The sequence below is a fragment of the Perna viridis genome, chromosome 7 (assembly GCF_037379345.1).
Source record: "Perna viridis isolate PV_CMFRI_1.1 ecotype Kerala chromosome 7, ASM3737934v1, whole genome shotgun sequence".
Classification (NCBI taxonomy): Eukaryota; Metazoa; Mollusca; class Bivalvia; order Mytilida; family Mytilidae; genus Perna; species Perna viridis.
The window spans coordinates 26,396,922-26,419,792 of record NC_142451.1 but is presented as its reverse complement, the minus strand read 5'-3'; the positions used below and the strand labels follow the sequence as shown (position 1 = coordinate 26,419,792).

At 32.7% G+C, this 22,871-nt stretch overlaps 1 protein-coding gene across 5 annotated transcripts in view; it reads left to right on the top strand.

Moving 5' to 3' along the window:
• Positions 1-2,273: 2,273 nt before the first annotated feature.
• LOC148612031 (uncharacterized) overlaps positions 2,274-22,871 on the top strand; it is a 45,924-nt gene continuing 25,326 nt past the window's right edge. For 2 of the 5 annotated variants that reach the window (XM_088593123.1, XM_088593127.1), the window contains exons 1-3: positions 2,274-2,358; positions 4,460-4,547; positions 20,330-22,049. In XM_088593123.1, the coding sequence (XP_088449249.1) occupies positions 20,405-22,049 (1,645 nt within the window). In that variant the 5' untranslated portion in view covers positions 2,274-2,358; positions 4,460-4,547; positions 20,330-20,404. Of the gene's footprint in view, positions 2,359-4,459; positions 4,548-11,478; positions 11,972-15,988; positions 16,019-19,890; positions 19,999-20,329; positions 22,050-22,871 lie in introns of those variants that run through there. The other 3 variants (XM_088593124.1, XM_088593126.1, XM_088593125.1) reach the window with 3 other exon arrangements.

Sequence of the window (22,871 nt, the reverse complement as noted above, 5' to 3'; positions counted from 1 at the left end):
TCAAATCTAATCTTTGATTTGTAATAAAATTTAAATTCGATTACAGGCCAGGTCAATGATCTTGTAGAAAGAAATCATCATGTTCGTGTTAAAGTTCATGAGATGATCAAAGGGACGTGCACATTTTAAAGTCCCCGCTGGATAAGTCTAACATGGCTATTGATAATTTGACTGGTCTCAATTTAAAAAAAATAAAAAGGGGAATGAAGCCTTGAACGATCAGGACGATTTTTAATCAAATCAACGAATCAGACGGAAATGATGGTTGTCGAGAAAAAAAGGTGGGGGAATCAATTCCTTGTACCAAGTGCCTGTGATAATTCACAGTGACGGATCCAGAGGGGAGGGTCCTAGGGGGATCGGAATCCCTTTTAATGCTTTAATTTAAAAAAAAAAATGCCTATACTAGGGAGCATATATATCGTTGCCTTTGCTATATGACTATTTTTTGTTAGCTAATTTTCTCAAATTTCTCTGTTGAAACAAGGAGTGTATATATAAAGGACCTTTGCTAAGAGTATTTGTGAACAACACTGGATGAATTTCGATGAGGTATGTACCAAATTAAAGATGAAATATTTGAAAATGACAACAACTTCTTTTTTAGGGAAGAAGAGGACTGTTAATACTTTCCCGGTTCAAAATAAGTGCCTATTAGACCTGTGTAAGGGTTATTTATGTTGATTTGTAATTGAGGATGTGTGAAAATTAGCTGTTGCAATTATTAAAATGAAATAAATATCCAATAAAAGAGAAAATCTGCTGAATGGCAATAGCTGTTTTTATATGATTTGAATAACGATGAAATAATTAATATTTAAATAAATGTACCAGGTGTCTTGAGAAAGATCGAAATATCACACTTTCCATTTTTCAAAAACTATACTCCAGTTAGATGTTATATAATTGGGTATTTCTGACTGTTTATTTTGCCCTTTGAATATACTACCAATTAAAAGATTAAAGAAAGATCTTTAAGAGCCTTATCATTTTGAACTGGTAGGGGACTCCTTATTTCTGACCATTGAAAACGGACCTCCTCCAAATTAAACGCTGGTTATTAAAGAAAAAAAAACCATGCCAAGACAAACCGCTCAAGAACCCAACTAGAGGTCCTGCTAAGAAGATAAATGCACTAGAACTCATCTGTCATATTGCGTAACCAAAGATAATTTATAGTGCCTGTAAAGGGGGTAGGCAGACCAGACATGTTTGGGGGGTAATTCATTGTATGATAACCCCCTCTAGTTCTTCTGCAAAATGTAAAACCCCTATTTTTTGGAAAATTTCATTTACATGAAATATACTCTTCTTGTTTTTAAAATTATTTATTTATTCCAGGTCCCTACTTTCCTCCCCGAACGAGTTATCACATGCAAGTAATTTTTGCAAAGTTTTTGTTTCAGTGACATATGTTTTAAGAATTGAGCAAATTCATATGATTTTACTGAAAATGAAGTAAACAGGGATTTTTTTTCTTCTCACAAATCTGGCTAAATTGCCAGCTTTGATAGGCGATCATATAAGCACGGGACTGTTAATTTTTTCACTGAATAACGGGAGGCTCCGGCAAAAAGCGGGAACTTAACGCCTATGCATCAATATCATCCCCCTTTTTATGACTCTGATTTTCCTTATCACTCTCATCTGTAATTTCTGTTGTTTTTTTTTCATAACGATTTGTACTAGAATTCCTACACCAATATTGTCCTTTGGCCAAACCTTGTAACTATAACCACATACAATTAATAACACAGTGAATCTTCTGTTTGCAATTATCTTCATAAAAAATGGATGCCCCTTTTTTCAATTTCTACAGAAAAAAAATATCCCCATCACCCCTAGCTGTCAGTAAAAAAAAACGAAAAAAAAAAAAAAAAAACAACGAAAAAAAAAACAAAAAACGATAAGTCCCTAAAATGATATAATTGTTATTGCAATTAGCATGAGATATTCAATGAACAGTGAATCAGATGTTGACCAGTTCCAATAAATTTCCTGCGCATATTATTGATTTCTACAGGTAAATTTCGATATTTTTATTAGTTCTTTGAAACGCCGTCAAAAAAAAACTATGTCGGTAGACATGTTTTAATAAAATTATATATGAAGTTATTGTCCTTAATGTGGATTTTAAAAAAAATCTACAGAGCTCTGTTACAGATAAACTTATACATGTATTCTACTTTAAATAAAAATTTCTATGTATGTTTTAGATAGGTTAACGCGATATTTGAATACGTACACGGGATGAGGTAGTGTTAAATTACCTGCACCGGGCGCGATAGAGAACAACAAGTTCATTCAAACGGCATTCACAGTCTTTTGTTTACATTTTTGTTTCTTAGATTATTTAAGGTAATGTTACCCAAAACCTGACCACTAAATGAGTATTACGATTATTCAGTAGTCGTCGAAATGTTTCTTAAAATTTAATCACAAGTTTACAGCCCATGACGGAATGAGTCGCAATGCAATTGCCAATGCATAGTCTTAGTGGTCAATGCAGTATATTCAACATGTTCAAATGTCTATCGCCCCATGCAGGTCCGGGTGTCGAAAGAATAGGCCCACAGTATAGCTAAGCTTGTCGTTTAAAGTGGGGGCTAGGGTGCAGAGAGCAAAAATGTATGTACATGTAATTCAGGTATACTGTAAATAGTGGTACATGTTGGGAAAGATGCCACGTTCCTCACACATTAAAGCCCCTTCTGTAGTATTCAGTTGGGGTAGAAACCTTTGAGATCTGCCGCAAGAGGCTAGATTGCCCAACCCTACCCCCTCTCCATATTTCAAGTGGCAATCAAAATTTGTTTACCCTTTTATCTTCGTTTCCCTTCCCATTTTTCAATACCTCATCATACATGTATCATGCTCATTTTATCATCCATTTTATGTTCATCGCCCAGATATAGCTGATACATTGCTGCTTGGGCGTTAAATACCAACAATCAATTACTGGGCCCCCTACAAATCAGCGCTTGTGAAAGAATCCTGGATATTTTTTCCCCTGCCACATTGGATTCTCTCTGCTATATCAGCTGGCTGAATTTTGTGAAAAAATATGGCTCACACCACAACACAGTGGGATATTAGCCCCTTCAATTACCTTCCATTGTAGCTTTTATCATTTTCAGAACTTCAGAAAATTAATAAACATTTGCATGATTTTGTAATAATTTAGTTAGGGCCTTTAAACACTTAACAATTATATAATGATTGTGTTTGGAACCTTAGTTCACACTTCCTTCCTGCATAGTCTGGGAAGATGGTCCCTGGGCTGAAACTCTGCTGGCAAGGCTTAATTGTCAACCTCACTGATGCCAATATTTCATGTGTATTTTGAGAAAACCAAAGCTTGTTACTAGAGGCTAAAACATCCCAAAATTTGGTGAAATGATCCGCATTATGAGGCATACTAAAGTCTTTTGGGATCAAAGTTGTCAGATGACTGCTTGTAAGAGTTATTGCCTGTGAAAGATGAAAACTAACTTTTTTCTTTTTTTTCACAGTTTTCAGCCAAAATCTTGAAAGTTATAAGAGGTGGAAACTTTCAATTGCTGAAATGATCCTTATGATAAGTCCTACCCAAGTCTTCTCGAGTCAAATTTGTTAGAAAACTTTTTGTTAAATTTATTGCCATTGAAAAACAAAATTTAACCAGGTGAGTGGTTCAGGCTCCTGGGAGCCTCTTTTTTGTTTTTGTGTTATGGGACTTTATTTGTTAAAATATTGAGTGGTTTTCTGTTTTCAGACTATAGCTCAAAAACCTGTTTAGCGACTTCAATGAAACTTGTTTCTTTATATTGATGAAAGCCCCATTTCAATTTTTATTGATAAATTTTTGACTTTTCATTTTTTAATTATGGGACTGTAGTCATAAAAAATGTGAAGATTTCATACATGTATTTTCACAGTAACCTAAAAATGTTTAAGCAATTTTCTTGAAACTTAGTTTGGTGGTTTATTTCTATAAGTGTAAGGTCCCTTTTGATATTGTGCAGGCGGTGTTGCCATAGATGTCACAGCGGTACGAGTTCGAGTCCCGCGGAGGGAACGACCAAAAATTTGCATCGCAAATTTGATATATATATATATCATGACATTGTGCATTGTTCATTTTTTTTGATCGAAGTCTTTTGATTTTTTTATCATACCTTACAAATACAGAAACAAAGTTCTAAGATTTATAGATGGCTTTTTGTCTTTCTGTCTGTTCATGTTATCTTTTTAAAGTCTTATTGCAAGTATTTAAGTTATTTGACCACTTCTAATCTGGGAAAGATATTATCTTCCATCATGTAGCTTGAATTTTGTGTCCATATTTGCCTTATCTATTCAGGATTTGACTTCTGTAGGTGTATCTAGCTGCACTCTGTGAAGCATTTTATTAATCATTGTCTTAGAATGTCTCATGACTCTCTGGGTACAATGAATCGTTTTATTTTATTTTATTCAGATTTGACAGTTACATGTATTTGGTGTAGATTGTGGGTAGAAAGGATAAAGAATAGATAAATATTCAAAACTAGTAAATACATTTACCGGTGAGTATTACAATATAGACATTTAGGGATCAATTTCTACATGTAATCTGTTATATTTTAGGCATGTTTTTTAAGGCACATAGTTGATTTCTTAAAGTATATGGTGCCTTTCGATTGTTATATATTTTGGATATGGATTTCTACTTAAGTCAATATTGGCCATTAATGTGTCTCCGTGTCATTATTTGTCTTTTTAGTTTTATTTGGAGGAGTGTCATTGTTCTGTTATTGTGGATTTTGTTACTTTTGTTGTCGGGGCCATTCATAGCTTACTTGAAGGTATGTTTACAGTTATTGAAGATCTTTTTGTGATGTTTGTAAGTACATGTATTTGCTATTTTTATGGGGTTATAAGATAGTCCATTTGTTGCATTTCACCATATACATGTATGTTCCTTTTTCTGTGGCAGTGCTTGCCTTTAGCCACTTGAAGCTCCAAGCTAGTGAAAATTGATTTGGGCTAGTGAATTAATGTGTACATTTCTTGTTTCGGGTTAATTGAATCCTATACAGTCGTCTATTATTCGGGCTAGTCATTGAGAATTTTGAAGGAAAGGCCTGCTATAGGGCGAGGACAAGCTTCTTCCACTTTCCTCTGTTGTTGGCTTTCCCCTCAATGACAGTGGTACCCCTGGTGTATCCTCTTTCCACCGTTTCTCTCTCAATGGTTCAACACAATCTTTATTTAAGTCTTCTCTTCCTTCCCCCTTCAGGAGTCCATCTTGGGCCCTTCATAATCATGTCTTCTGGTGGTTTGCAAAGAACATGATCAAGCCATTATCATCTCTTTTGTATCAGTTAAGTCTCCGTGTCTTTGATCGTTGTTATAATTCTGTACAGGTCTACATTGAAGATTTTATCTAGCCAAAATATTTTCATTATCAGATATCCTCTTACTGCAGTTGTTATGAAAGACAGAAAGTTTGTTGAATATTTTTTTCTGTCATTCTCTGGCATTTAGAGCCACACAGATGCACAGATAGTACACATCTGTTAAAGAGTTTCAGTTTTGACGTATCAGAGAAAATGTTAATTTCCAGATGTAGCATGTTCTTTTTTTGTGGGGGACCAAAATGATATTTCAGTCCTCTAAACAAGGGCTCAAAGTAGCTGAATCACAGGTCCAAGAGAAACAGTTGAGCTTTATATCCAATAGTAAATTCTTTGAAAATACCTCTTTGTAAACCATATACAGATACATGTATATTTTGTACATGCACATGTATATCTATGTGAAGAACCAACATGAAGAGAATCACCATCTCAAAGGTCCTTTTGATAAGGTAATTTATGGAATTCAGACCATCCTTGATTAGAAACCTGCATTTGTGGAAAAAAATGATATTTTTTTTATTTGTATACATGTACTTGTTTTGGTTTGTGTGTTTTAGTTACGTGTAGTTATATGGTTGGAAATGTTTTCTTGAATGAGGATACCCTTACATAAAAGATATCAAATTTTATTAATTTTTGCTCTTTAAGTTCTTATCTTGAAAATAGTCATGGATACAAAAAATCTCTACTACAAAAGTTTTCAGTCCCTTATGACTAGGCTTACAAAAGTCATTTATAATTTCAAGATTTTAGGAGGTTTTTGTGGAGATTATTGATCTGGTAAAAAATATGTCCACCATTACTAAAATAGGGTCAAATTGCAGAATTTTGCAAATATCTTATAAACAATTTGATTTAGCTAAAATCTGGCAGGAGTAAGATTGTTCATCTTCATGAGGTTGACCTTTGCGAAATTTTCATAAAGATCTTTTGACATATATTTGAGTTCTGGGCCCTGAAGTGGATTTTTTTCCTGAATTTTACATTTCCAACTTTGCAAGTTTTCTCCTCCTAAACTACATTGTAATATGAATTGAAACTAAACTTGGCTTGAATATTCTTTCGAATATCTTTAACAATCTGTGGGTGGGGAAAAACATGGCCACCATTACTAAAATTGGAACATAGGGGTCAGATTAAAGATTTTTGGAATTAACTCAAAAAACAATGGGGTAAGCTTAAATCCGATAGGGTAAAAAAATTGATCAGCATGGTGAAATAGGGTTATATTGATCAGCATGGTGAGATGGACCTACATGTACATGTCTGATAGGGTAAAATTGATCAGCATGATGAAGTGGACCTACTTGTACATGTCTGATAGGGTAAAATTGATCAGCATGGTGAAGTGGATCTACATGTACATCTATGTCAAAATTTCTATAGATGTTTGAGGTATTGCCCTGTAAATGGAAATTTTGCCTAGTTTTGCATTTCCAACTTTGAAAATCTTCTCACTAGATGCTTTTTTACAGTAGGATCATGAGTCCAATTTTGAGTTATTGCTTTAAATAGCTAAAAAGACTGTTTTTGACCAGGTGAGCATTTCAGGCTCTCTAGAGACTTTAGTTGGAATTTCTGTGAACTTAAATAATGTGTTAGGGTTTGTAGTTATGATGTCTTAAGGTCTGTATACTTTTTTTGAGGATAAATTTTTTCTTCAGTATACATGTAAGTAGCTATTATTCAGTTTGCTCCCAGGTGGGGATGGGCATGCCATGCATTCATGGATCAGTTGTTTATTTGATACATTATTTGTATTTCAATTGGAGGCACTCTAATTCTTTTGGGAACTAAGTGTGATTATTTTCCTAATCTATTCAAATTGGAATGTCTGCAAAGACATATAACGATAGAAAGAATACTACATGTGTGTAGTACATATGCATGTGTAGTCATAGCCAAACCTGTAAAAGGCGAGAGCAAAATTATATTCACACAAAAGACAGTTTTTTTTTTATTCAGGTTATTTTCATAAAGAATGAGCTACTAAGGGATAGTGATCATGTTGTCTGTCTGCCTGTATACCTTTTATCTATTGCATGTACCTCTGAATTGAAGTATTTTACCATTTCCACTTTAACACAGTAATGGTTGTGAAACTTTTGATATGCAATACAGATGATCAATGAAGATGTATTTAGGAAGTTAATTATAATTAAATTAAATGCAGTTTTCTTCACTTTGAAATATGAAGGCAATTAGAACTTGAATTTTTTCCAAGAAAAGTTTACTAATTCAACATTCCTCAGCACGTGAGTAAACTGAAAACTATGGCTAAGTAGCTCAATTTGATTCATAATTGACTAGAATGTACATTTCTTCAGTTTTTGAATTGAAAGTCCATTTTCAAGTTATGCAGTAGCCTTATAAAACTGTTTTAAAACACCAGAATACATATATTAAATTCAGTAAATAAAAAAAAGGTGCATATGTATTTTTTATACAACAACAAAAAATTTGCAGTTGTATAATGGTATGGCGTTGTCGTCGGTGACGTCGTTTCCATTCGTCCATAGACACTCGGTTTTTGTGCAGTAACTTAAACATTAGTTGATTGAATAAAAAATTTTATAACAAGGTTCCAGATCACAAAAGGAAGGTTGGTATTGATTTTGGGGGTTATAGTCCCAACTGTTATAGAATTGTGGGCCAAAATTGAGCATTTCTTAGAGTATTGATTTTGGGGGTTATAGTCCCAACTGTTATAGAATTGTGGGCCAAAATTGAGCATTTCATAGAGTTTAACTACTGTTAACATAATAATTTTTGCGGATTCTGTCAAGTGAGCATATTTTCGGGTATCAATTTTTATGGTGTAAAAAATTATTTGTGTTATATACATGTGTAGTTTTAAAAAACCAATTTGGTAGGTACAATTTTTCATGTTTTCTTTTTTTAGTCCATTGTGGAAAGAGTGAAAATTAATATATTTACAGTATATAACTCAAAATAAATTGTTCCACAATACAATAGTCAATACCACAACGAGCAGACTGGTTTTGATTTCGACGGTGAAGACTTGAATGTTTTAGAAATTAGGAGCCAAAAATGGGGGCTAGAAACAAGCATTTTCCTTATGTCCAGACAATAACTTAACTATTTGTTAATGGATCTCTGAAATAGTACAATGTTTTACTAGGTAGCATACAATTAAAGGAAGTCTGGGATAGATTTTGGGGTTTAGAACTTGATCTTATTTTGAGTGAAGGGCCAAAAGGGGCCTGAAACATGCATTTTCTGTATGTCAGGACAATAACTTGAGTAAAAGTGAATGAAACTCTTAGATATTGTATTACAAGGTGTCTTATCACAAAAAGAAGACTGGGATTGATTTTAGGGGTTGTGACTGAGGCCAAGTAAGAATAAGGGGCCAGAAACAAGTTTTTTTCTGATTTCTGCATAATACATGTTACTTCAGTAAAAGGGAATTGATGGCTTTGAAATTATACCATAAGATGTCATACCTATAAAGGAAGGTTAGGATTGATTTTGGCGGTTTCGACTATTATGAATGAGAGGCCAAGAAGTGACCACTTCAATTCCGGTCAAATACTTATCCTATGTCAAATATCTTATCATAATCAAAATTCAAAGCTGTATTAAGTTTCAATGTTGTGTGTGTACTTGTCCCAACTATATATATATATATCAGTGGCACTCTTATGACCTGTAGATTCAAGATATTGAGTACAAGTTTATAAAATAATCAGGAAAAATTAGAAAATCTGAAACATGCAACGATATTACAATATACATGTACTCTCACTCAAAGAAGTCTTCTTTATTTGAAATGACCCTACTTGACCTCTGCATCACTGGGTTAGAATGTTAGGAAATTGAGGTTTTTGATGGAGTTATCTGCACTTGAAATGTTCATTTGCAGTGCATTTCAGTGAAATTATTACTCATTTTACCAAAATAATATGGACAGTCATACCTTTATTCCTTGATTCTGGTGATACAAACTTTTCACCAACTGCCTGATTCTTACAGAAACTAATAATTGTGATCTTCCATGTTATACAGTATTAACCCATGCATGGTCTCCCTTGAAACACAATTTTGTAAATAAGAACTTCATTGATATAATTATACATAGCCATAAATATGTTAAGAGAGACTATACTTTACAGTCCACTGACATACATATATCTAAAACACAACATTGTCTTCTTTACATGTACACTGTATACAAGCTTGATGAATATGTCCAAAATCAAAATTGTACATATATATGTGTATAGACTATTATACATGTATACAGTGTTGTATGTATTAATTGTGCATTTTCTTCCAAGATCCTGAAGGTAGTCTTAACTCTTTTTACCTTTTTTAAAGAGGTTTAGGGTTAAAATGGGTAAAACACAAAAAAATTAATCACAAACTTGTAGTTCAAATAATTTGATGTAGTTGGAAAAATAAGTAGTTAACCCCTGAAAGAGGAAGGACAACTTGGTTCTACATGTATTACTAAGTATTCATTCATGTTGTCAGGGTGCATGTTCAGCAGATAAAAGCAGCACTGGTAAATTGTCTATGTCAGTATATCAGTAAGAATGCATTGGCTCAGTCATTAGTTCCTTCCCTGAACCAGGTGATACATGCTGACAGCTGTTCCTGTTTCACTTTCTTTTTGATTGATAGCATAGTTTTCACTTTTTGTTACACCCTCAAAGAAAAACAACCAATTGACATGTATTGTAAATGCAATTTGGTTCATGATTCATTCATTTGTAGGGCTTCTTGCATCTGGCTTATTTTCTGTTGTGTATATGTTGGTATACATGTACAATGTAGCTCACAGATACTGTTAATGATTCACTCTCCTTGAAATTTTATATTACAGATACAGCTCCAATGTCATTGTACAAGTTGCTTCCAACTTCAATTTTAGAAAAGTATTGTTAAATTGGTTTTTTTTTTCATGTTTATTGTATGTATGATGTTTTCTTTCCAAATATTTTTCTTAATTTCTGCATTGCAATGCCATACACATTTGGTACAGAATAAACTACTGCATTATATTGAGGGCATAAATTTTTTAACAGAATATTATTTTCATATCGATTCAATTATAATAAGAGTTTATGATTTGATAGTGAAATCAATGTCAAGTAGGATTTGAGCAGTAATATTAAGGTATCAGTCTTGTATTACATATTCCTGAGCGGGTATACGTCAAAACATGGAGGCTAAAAAATATAGTGCGCTTCCTTTTGCCTTTTCTTGTTTTTGTTTCTTGGCAAGTAACTGTCATTTTGTATCAAAAGTACAGGGTAAATATCAAGCTATGACACAAAAAACTTGTTCTTGAGGAAAAACAGTATTTTCATGAAAAATAATGCTTCAGAAAAGGGGTCTATTTTATGAACTAAAAGTAAAAGTGAAAGTAGAAAAAGTTTATTTTTAGTTTGACCTGTCCTGGTGTACCAAAGTTTGTACCTTTTTTCCTAAAATGGACCTAAAATTATTTTTGACATTTCCTTAATTGAAAAACATGGTCAAAAGTTAGATTGAAACCCCTTGTCTATTTTTTAAAAATCATGAAAATTTTAGGTATACTATAGAAGCCAATGGGGTAAAGAATACAAGATTGAGACCTGATAAGGAACTTAATCCAGGCAAGCACATACAAAATTATGAAGTAACCACAATAACATGCATGTAAAAACAAAAATAAAGAAGCAAATCAAACTCCACTATAAAAAAGTGATTTGAATACATGTACATGTACAAATGTATACTATTGAGAATGTAGAGTTGTCTATCTTGGGTTAGTTGAACTGGTAAATCTGTATTGATGTTAATAAAGATTAAACTTTGTATAATGACTGCCAAATACATAAAAGGGCCATCAATACTGGTTAAATTGTCCTGTTCAGAGTTATTAAAAATGACCATGCTGGGAAGCTAATGAAATGTGAAGGAAGTGTATTGTTGTTTCCCCCTGGGGACCTCAATTTGAATTATTAACATTCTTATTTTCTCAACAGCTGGGCAAAGTATTGATCCTTCGATTTAGAGAGAATTTTACACTCTATTATTTCATAGATGCTGTAATTTTGAAGGATGCAACCTGGAATATGATATTTTCATTAGCTACAGTTTTCTAGATAGCTCATCTTGTCTGATTTATTCTTGGTAACTTGTGTTGTTGAAAGTATCTTCCTAGCCAATCTGTTTTCTCTGTGTAGCCAAATGATTACTTATAGACTCATCAGCTGAATAGCAGTGCCAAAAAGAAAACAATTTTCAGATGTAATATTGATAATTTACTGAAGACTCTCTACCTGTGACTGTTGGTTGTTTGTTTTTAATCAAATTAATATTTCTGTGGTACTTTGCTTAGGATGAAATAATTATTTGAAAATTACTGTTTATCAGCATCTACCAGGAATCTACAGCATCTCGTTACTTAGGTGTACACCTGTATAGCTATATCTATATTGTGTTTCTTACGACTTTTATGTGATATATTGATCAATGTAAAGTGCACATACTGGAAAACACAATTTGCCTTTTGTGGAATTATTGATATTTTATATAAAATGGATTTCCAATTGTTGAGCAAATGTATCTCTTTCAAGGTGAGTTCATTATTTGTTTCCATGGTTTATCACTTATCCTGATCATCTTCAGCAGAATGCAGACATGGGTAAGTGTCCTTGAGGTATAATTGTATCGTTTTTGAGGGTATATATAAGTTGTGATTTTTTTGTATGAAATATCCTATGCTTAGAGGCATTTTACAGGAGGTGGATACAATAATTAAAGAAAGGGTGGGCATGATGACTGACCTAAGTGAGGACATGCACTCTCATGGTTTAGTGATTTTCTTTCATTTTCTAACATTTTCTAAAATATTGGTGATCTCTCACCCAGTTGGCCAGTCCTAAATCTGCTTTTCATTTGACATATAACAATGGATGTGCACACTCAATAATTGCAGTACAATGCATACACTTTATACTTTCTTCAATTCTGAATGGAAACAGTTGCATTCAGGGCCATATACATGTACATCATACATGTTCTGTACATATTCCATCATACTGAGCATAACAGCATGGTATAGTGATCAAAGAGGAATTTTTTCCTCACAACCTGACCATCATTATCTCAGAAATCATAGGATAGCAAGATAATTATGCAGTTATGAGAAGTATTCCAAAGACAAGATAATCACAAGGTTACATGAAAAAAAAACATTGGCATCTGGTAGGGCTAATATTTAGAATTCCTTGTTGGTGAGTTATGGCCCTTTGAGATTAGCAATATTCATAATCATCACCCCCCTAATTATCACAGTATGTGGCAGTAATTACACTGTTTCTATAAGAATCAATCTAATTATGATAGAGAAGTGATATATAGCTTGTTAAAGGTTGGGATATTGACTTGATTTACAAGGAGCAGTTTTAGTGAAGTAATGTGTAGAAATTGGAAGATTTCCAAGTGAAAATTTCATTCATCTTTTTTCCAAGTTGAAGTTATAATTGGCTCAATAATGAACAAAGTTTATGCTGACTTTGATGTACTCCAACCAGAGATGTTATGATTTTGACAAATTGAATCTGCAGATTTTAGATTATTGTTAATTTCATAACTTAGCTGCCTTTGAACTTCTATGGTTGTAAGTTTATTTTTTCCGTTTGTGTGAGTTTATTTATGTCTGTCCCATGAATTGATGTTTTCCATGTACATGTATTAGGAACTTCCATTGAAATAATATGAAGTATGTTTTGGGTAACTTCTTCATGGTCTTGTATCAACTATCTGTTTACTGAATTTCTTAGTAGTAAGTTAAAGGATGTGGCAGGAGCAGCTGTAATGTCTATAATCAACAATGGCTATAATAATAGCCTTTGAAAGATGGTTAGTGAAGGAGGGAGACATAGGGTAAGGGACATAATTCTTACAAATCGTGTGAAAGTTTGTATTCAGCATTTTACATCTATCTGATGTAAGCATCAAAGTAACTTGGACTAATTTCATTCTGTTTCAAAGGAAAGCTTGAAAGGCTTTGGTGAAATTGAATATGATACAAACATATCACTGATTTCAAGAGATACATGTATGTCCCTAGGTCTACCTCTTTGAACATACAATGTAATTATTTGTCTGTTTGGTTGACTTTTAATTTTAGTTATACTTCAATGGTGTATTCATCTTTACCATGAGAAATGATTTGTTCACTGTATCTTAATTTTCCTTTCCTCTTTCGTCAAACCCAAAAAAGCAAAGGAGACTTACCCTACCAGTGCACCTGGTCCCTGCACATTTACTTTTGTTTTTGTACATGTTATCTTGGTTATTTCATGATCTTTGTTGTGTGCATCTATTTTCCCTGTCTAGTTGCCGTATCCTTGTGTTTTATTCTTTGAAATTTACTGTTCAAATTCTGGTTCCTTGATTTCAAAACATGATCGTATACATGTAATGTCATCCAAATGATCCATGAATACTGTCTTCAAACCATGTAATGTCATCCAAATGATCCATGAATACTGTCTTCAAACCATTAACCATCATCTTCTACACGATTCTTACATGTAAAAACTTCTTTTCTATTAATATCTAATTAAGAAGAGTCTAGATTTGCTTGAATGTGTGGTCTGTCATCTTCAAACTTGAATTGCATATTTGAATGTATTCTATCTGTCCATTCAAGTGTAAACTTAATATTGTAATAATGTTTTCATTTATTCAGTAATAAAAATATGCAATAATTTTATTGTGTATAACCCTGAAGTCATACTTTGATTAGACTGGCCATTATAATTAATTATTCTACACCTATCATTTTGCATAGAATAATTTTATTTCATGTGAGTTGTTTCTTAACCAGTTGTTGAATACCATCTGTACTTTGAGACTTCACATTAAAAGATGGAATATTTTGAAAATTTAGTGACCAACCACTGGCCCTTTGCCTTAGTTTTTGTTATGTAATAGTTACCATTAACTATTTTGTTGGCTTTAATGTTATGGTTACTGCCTAAGGGACAGTGTTATGACTGAAATGTCAATAAGGGGCCCTGAAATCTTGGCCTGCAGAAATCTCAGATCATGACTGCTCAGTATGCATTGAGAATGTTCAAACCGATACAACTTTTAAGAGTTTGTTTGAAAATTTGTGTCATTAGAGTAATTATGAAGTTTTATATTGAGTTTGTTCTTCTTTGCATTTTATTCTATCTATGATGCATTCATGGTATTAGCTGGTTAATAATTCACAGTGAACGTCATTGATATTCTAAGATTCCCATTTTTTGCAAAGTTATTTACTAAACTATTTATACAATAAATTCATTGATTATTGAATTTATACAAGTTCCAGAAAATATTTTATCCACAACCCAAATAGTCTGGACTACAGGTCAAGTGGTCATGATCTGAGATGTCTGCAAGCCAAGATGTCTGGTATTTGTCAATAAATGCCAAAGCATTATTGGTGTTGAAGTCAGTTCTACTTTCCTGAAAGATGTCAACACATGGTCAATGGATTTTTCAAAAACTTTACTCAGTTGTTAAGTACCATAAAATACAGGTTAAATTAATTTTTCAGCAAAATCTAAAATGAAATTTTTTTTGAGTTACACCATTTTGAACATTTTGCTGTCCCCAATTTTTTTCAAAATTCTGTGGTACATGTAGGTACATGTGTATCACTTCATGTACTATTCATGCTCTCTTTTTCGTTTTTGAAATAGCTACAGCAGGAATTTTCTAATGTCTCATCACCTTCTTTGGCATGATTGTTAGCAAAAGTATTTCTGTCACGAAAACCCCATGAGTGATTGGATGTACAATGTTACATCATACTGGTCAAGATCATGTCGGACTAACAAATATCTGGAAAAAATAAAACTAAAAAAAATACATGTTCATGCTCTATAGGATAATGCATGCCATGTGAACTTTGTAGTCCAATGAAAATGCTAGTACATGTATCAAATCAGATATAAAATCATTTTATCAATATGATATAAAATGAAGCCGACTAATACCTACTGAATACAAATATCGAAATTTATGGTTCAGGCTAGTACATTTTGTACATATGCTTTGGGCTTGTGGCTGGAACTGACCTACGAAACCCCTGTCTCCAGTTGGGTAAAGCTGAATTTGTATATATTTAAACCATGGTTACTATTTTTATAGAGGTTTGACTTTACAGTAAGTACATTTAATTATCAGCTGATTGTCTTTAAAGGTATCCCAAATATTTGTGGCATTTTTGTTGTTACCCTTTGGCCTATCAGAAAACATGGATTGGTCAAAATGGTTTGTGTATGCATTGATGTTACAGTTTGAAGACTTTTGAGTGCATTATTACAAATTTATATGTACTACATGGCATGTAAGGAAGTATATTAATTTTTGATGACCAATTATTGTTATTGACATTAGCATTTGTATTGACTTTTTTCATCAGTTGGGCATGAGTTGGTTTCCTGGGACAATATAGTGCACATTATGAATTGTTTTACTCTATGTTTCTTTGTTCATCAATTTGTTCATGGTGTATTTTTTATGTTCAAAGTTTTTATGTTATATACATTCTCAAGTCCATGCTTTACAACATGCCCTTTTGATATATGACCAGTGGGTTTCAGGTTAGAAGGTAATAGGTATGTAGACTAGTAGATGTAATTCATTATTGAATCATTTTTTTATCATTACACGTTTCTCACAGGAAAAAGTGTAGTCTTCAATTTCTGGTAAATTCTATTTTTAGAGGTAAGACTTGTACTTTTTCATCCTGAGCTTGAAGTTACTGTTAATTTTGTTTTTACCTATGACACTGTTGTTTACATGTATGTAGTCCAGGTATGATTTGATTATTTATCTTGGGTAATTACCTGAAATAATGTTTTGGTATCTTATTTATTAATAAATGTGTAAATATAGAAGTTGACCAATTTACCCCAAAAGACGTGTATTTAATGGACAGCTTATAAATTTCTGAATAAGTTTTTTGATCATTTTACTTACAAATTTTGCCTTGAATGAATGTACATATACACACAAGCAAGTCTACAATCTTAAAATATAGACTGGTATAAAATGAGTTATTATACATGTTATTGTTGCAGTTAGTGCAAATAAGATGTGTAATTTGTAAAATTGTATATACATGTTAAGAAAGACTCTTTGCCTAATGTAATGGATCAGAGGTTTGGAATGCAAGGGGCTGAAAATAGCTCCTTCAAATTATGAATATCTTTGGAAATCACTGGTAGATATAGCAGATATAAACCAGGATTCTATCATAGCAACTTGGAATAAAAACCGTGATCTTCTATAAAAGTATGTTTTCATTAAAATCTTATCAAATGTTTCCATTGGAGTAGTCTAATACCCTGCCACATATGGTATTATGTGACCCTCTCCAAAAAAGTTTCTGTCTGTCAATGATTTTTTGTTTTTGGAAAACTTTGCAGTTGTTTAGTACTATGAAATACTGGTTAAGTTAAATTTTTAGCAAAATCCAATATGTAGTTTTTGAGTTCCACCATTTTGAACATATGCCATCCCCTTTATTTCACCTTTATGTTGTGGTATGTCACTTAATGTTCCAATGATGCCCTTTTTTCCATTTTTTGTAAAACATCTAAGGCAGCCTATATATTTACATGTAAGTTACATGTAGCTGGAAACTGTTATAGGATACTTAATCCCACCATTTCTAAAGAATTTTGCTTCAAAATTAGTTAAGAAATATACACATATTCGGTTGATTTGGGAATATCTACTTATATTCTTTTTCCATTATCTCTCTGTATGTACATGCATGTATATAGTTTTGTCATTGAAATTTTATCAACCAATGTAAGCAAGTGTAATTTTAAGTAGCACTCTAGTTAAGAATCATGCAAAATGTGATTCATGGGTAAAAAGTCTACATATTTTTATTTTTGATATTTTGTTTGAAATGCCATGGTAAACAGAAATTAACATTCAGTTTTTCATATAACCCGTGTTCATAAGAGATAAAAATTATATAGAATGCACTGTAAATTTCAAAAGAAAGGGAGATAACTGTAAATGACACTCAAATACAATAGAATCTATTGGATTTTCAATGTTGATTATCTCTTAAGAGCAAGTAGATTGGAATGAATAATTACACATTTCATAGTATAGACCCATAAAACAACTTAATTACAAAAATAAAAATATGTAGCCTTTTTTGGGTGTATCACATTTTTCAGATTTTGCATGATTTTTACAAAGACAGCTATTTAACCATTACTAAAAGCTTCATCCACTTTAGATCAAGCTTTTATTGGTTGGGGATGAAAGTTTACACATAAAGATACAATTTCTCTTTCGCTTGCCAAATTTATTAACTGGTCGAGAAATAAGTCCGAGCAGTTAAACTCAGACAGAAAGTAGCTGAATGAATTTACACCCAAGTGTGATAATACTAAAGGTACACAATTTGACAAATAAAAAGACAAACACTTGGAATTGCTGGATATTTAAATGACTTTTATCCTTTGTAAAATTTCATAATCTTATAGATTCAAGATATAACTGGCCTATTGTCCTTAGAGCGGCTTGGCTTTGTGGTATTTTGGGTCAAAGCTTCTGTGTATATTGACATATTAGAATTGTTTGGTATGAAAATCTATTTCTGAATTGTTTTTATGAATGGGTTATTATCAGATAGTGCTTCTGCTACTTAGGTGTGGGAATTTTTTATATGCTCAAGGATTCTGTGAATTGTTCAGCATTGGTGGTAAGCACACATTTTTGTAAATCATATGATGATTAGTTGTAAACAAAATTTTTTATTTTATTTAACTTTTGTTGAATAATGACTTTCATTCAATAGATAGTATAGATATTGTGCATGGAAATCATTATTGTGTGTAAATTCATTCAGCATTTGATAATATAAATTACTTTTATTTAAGTCACATGTATATGACACACTAGAAAAAAGGATGTTCATGGATGACAGGAATTAAAAGGCACATTTTCATGAAGTAAAAACAATTCTCCTGTTATTGAGGGTACAGTTGATCAAAACAGTAAGAAATTAAAAGATATACTTTACCCAAAGCATGGGTGTTTGATGGGTTATGACAACCACCCCCCCCCCCTTCCTCCATAGAATGAAATGTTCTACTGTGAAAGTATTCATAATTTGGGTATCAATTTTTGCGGTTTGGGGGAAAATCACAAGTGGATTCCTGAATTTGTGGTTTTGATGATACTGTCAAAATAATTGAAAGTAAATAATCCTTTAAGTTAGGAATCAAATTTTGTGGTTTACCATACCCACCAAATATACGAAAATTGGTACTTCTACAGTAAACAAGCTATAACTAAAATTGATGAAGGACTATTAGAATCTGGAAAATATTTTTAGTTAGGAACCTGCTTGAAGCAGATTTTAAATTTATGTAACATGCATTTTTCTGCTGTATCATGGTAGAAGAAAGTTCAGGTAGATGTAGATTGTTACCTGACTTTAGTATGATGTATTGGGACTGTTAACAGCCTTAAGTCATCTCAGAGGTATCTGCTGTATCATGGTGGAAGAAAGTTCTGTCAATTAGTAACTTTCAAAAGTTAGAGGAAAAGTATGACATTAGGATATAAATCGTTACCACACCCAGAATTTAATATAATGTCTTGTCTGGTATTGATTGGATTACATCACATGCAATATGTTGCTTAAATAATTTATATTTCACACATCTATGATTATTCATGTTGAGAAGAACTGCCCCCATGTGTAGGAGGATGTAAGGCCAGACTTAAAAATATATTTGTTTGTCATAGCCCATGTGCTAAAAAACTATTGGGTTGGTAAGAAGGTACATGTAAATATTTTTTTTTCTGAAATCACTTTTAATAGATTAATATGAAAATGTGTATAACAGTAATGCTGCCATTATTTCTTTTAATTTTGTGTTTACATCTAGCAATAAGAATGAAACAGCTTTTGAAATGATATAAAAAATTATACGTACAGGTAATATAAAAAATCTGGAAAATAAAAAAAAGTTTGATAATATTTCACCAATTAAAACTTCAATAGAGAAATTTTTAAGAAGTTTATCAGACCTTGGCAAACAAATAATTTTAAGTTTTAGCCCAAGTGGTTATGACTTATGAGGTGGTTAACATTGGTATGGTCAAGATGTCTTCTTTGTTACAATCTTGTAGTCACTTGGTCAATTGAAAACTTATCACACTTGATATTTATTTTTTTTTTAAATAGAGATATATGTCCATTACATCAGCTTTGCAAGAGTAAAAATGTTTTAATTTTTTGCCTAAGGTGAAAGTATGGGACAAGAGATTGATGGGCATTGGTAGGCAGTGAGAGTATGAATAAACTGACCTCTTTAGTGTGATATTGTATTTTTAAAGCCTGTTCTCTCCTCAAAATACAAATATTATTTAAAAGTGTTTTTTTAATTCCCAGTACATTTGATATGTAATAGAAACCATTGATATACCTGGTTAGTCATCAACAGGTGTAAACAATACCTTGATAATGGAGAGATTACACTATTATTTCCTGTAGACAAAGTCACTCTACTGTTCTAAATACTGTATTACAAGGTTTTGATATTTTTGCCTCTGACAGGTATAGGCGTTTGATTGTTTAATAACCCTTTCATTAATGGACCAGATATAGACTTGGTGGCTAAAATATTACCGTATTATAATTATCTTGTTTTTTTTTTATTTCTGGTAGTATTAGTTATACCAGAAATTGAGGAATGTTTGGAAAACAAGTGGAATTTTTACTTTAAGGTGTTGCCTAATGGTTTAGATAAGTTTTTAATTTTACAGGTGACATTTGTAGATCTATGTAAGTTTTATATACATGAACACATTTTCATTTAGAATAGAATTATCATCTTTTATTGTTATGATTTAGTTTTATGTTGACATTATTTAATTTCTCTTTGTAGAAAACCAACCAAAATGGCTGTGTCTACCATATTAATCTGTTGTGTCCACACCTGTAATAACCAGAATAGGACACAATGGATACATTATCACCACAATCTGTGTTAGATCATAGACTAAGTAAAGATTCTCATGTTATAGCTGATCGAATAACAAGAGGGAAAAGTCCAAATCGTCAGTTGTCTCCTTGCCGAGAATTCGGCCCTGGAGAGGACGAGATATTAAATAGGGTACCTCAACCTTACAGAACAAGCTTTAGTGCAGTAACTTCTCTTGAGAGACGGGATAGAAGTAGATCTACCAGTCCTACTACTACAATACCTAGTCTCAAATCTATTAGGAGTCGTTCTAAAAGTCCATCAACACGAAAGAATCATCCTAAACATGTGACATATGATTCTGTTGTTACCGTGAGACGTTCAAATTCATACGAAGTTCAGAGGTTGTCAGGCGAAGACGATATGGCTAATAAAAGTGTGGACTATCAATCGCGCATCCGTGAAATGTCTGAAATGATCGTGAAGGAATATTCATCTCCTGATAAGGATGATGTTGACACTTTGTTTCCTTCTGATCCTCCTAGGAAAAGTCATGATAATGTAAAGAATGGTGCTCCTAATGGCCGCTTACCTAAACAAAGGAGTCCACCAAAACATGTTTTGAGTAAAGACTACGAAAATGATAGAACTATTAGTTACAGGAAAGCAATTCATGATCATTACTCACCAGAAATAAGACAACTTGCTGATAATGTTGTAGATGAAAGATATGCTTCAGCACCTCATGATATTGGATTAAGGTCAGAAAGGTCAAATTCTCTACCTTCTAGAGAAGAAACAAATAGTAACAAACTAACTCCACATAAAAGAACTATCAGTGGAAGTATCAGTAACTTCTTCCGAAGGATGTCACCAAGAACATCACGCAAACAACGAAAAGAGCGAGGTTCAAAAACAAGTCTTAATAGTAAAAACAGTCAAGAGTCTGAAACAAGTTCTAATTTTTCTCGTAGTAAAGTGAGAAATTCATTCATGAAATTGCTAAAGAGGCCAAGGTCAAAGTCGTCTAGTTCAAGGTCAAAAGAAGAAAATGATGATACTGATGGTGGATTTAGAACTAGTCCATCCAACGAGAGGATATTACGATCTATAGAGCATAACAATATGTCTGACAAAGAAGTTTATAACAGATTTAAAGATAGACAAGGAGAAAGTGAGCGCTATTCTGATGGTCAGAATAAACCACAGGCTGTTAAAGCCTCACATCCTGCTGCTAAAATTGAAATCAAGATAGAATCACCAAGCCCAAGGGCTTGGTCAAGAGGGAGTGAAAATAAAGAGCCTCTTCGATATACTAGGGAACCAGGACGAAGATACAAAGAGGTAGAGAACAGAGAAGCGGTTCAATATACCAGAGAACCTGGTCATAGAAACAGAGAGGTTGAAAACAGAGAACCAGTCCAGTATACCCAAGAGCCTGGTCAAAGGTATAGAGATGTTGAAAACAGAGACCCAGTTCAATATACCAGAGAGCCTGGTCAAAGATACAGAGAACAAAAATCTAGATCCCCTCCACCTAGTAATGAAAAACCAAGGGACCAGCCTACAGTCAAACTCTCAGAATCACCCAAAGAATCACAGGGGACTCGAGAGAAAACCATGCCCTCTGTGACATCAGCTGATGAGTCTATAGGTGACTGTTCATTGGATGTCAGCTTTACAGGTAAGCTTTTATATCATGTTTCAAAATATTATGCTGGAATTTTACTCTGTTTGAAACAATCTAACAAAAATAAAATTGTAAGTTGCTATTATTCAGTAGCTTGATGTTCAGTTTGCTTGCACAAAAAAAAATCAATCGAATCATGGTAGCTTTAATATGTCTTTGGTGCTGAGGAATAGTCTATTCATACAGACAAATTAATTTCTCAGACGTATCCAGAATGATTCTATACTTGCTGAATATAGGTATCTAATTGGTGATTTTAATTGAATGGAGATGAGGTTTGTTTAATTTAACTTACTGTAAGATTAAGCATGAAGAAGCTTAGAATAAAATATGTACAATAGATGTGGAATGGCTTAGTATGTGTACAATAATTTGTCAGTGTTTATTTATCACCCGATAATGTATTAAATAGCTTTAATCTTGTACAGTCCTTTCAAATCATTCTAAAAACTGCTGAAAGAAGCAAATTTAACCTTGTGTGTATCAGTCATTGTACATAGACATTTAAAGTGTAAATCAATAACACTTGACAGGACCATATGCCCTCCCCTTTACAGAATTTTGCAGTAAAAAGGATATTTTTATCAAGACTTGTATTATTAAAGACATTCTTTCAGACATCTTACACTTATCCATAACAACCAGGATTTGAGCTATACATAGATTATGATGGTCTGATTCATGTATTATGTAATTCTGTGTGTCTACTATCATTTTCTGAAGTTTACAACAATTCATCATTAGAAAAGAAATGTTTTCAGTATTGTGCTGCAGAGATTTAGGCAGATGTTTAACTATTTTCAAACCTTTTTGTGT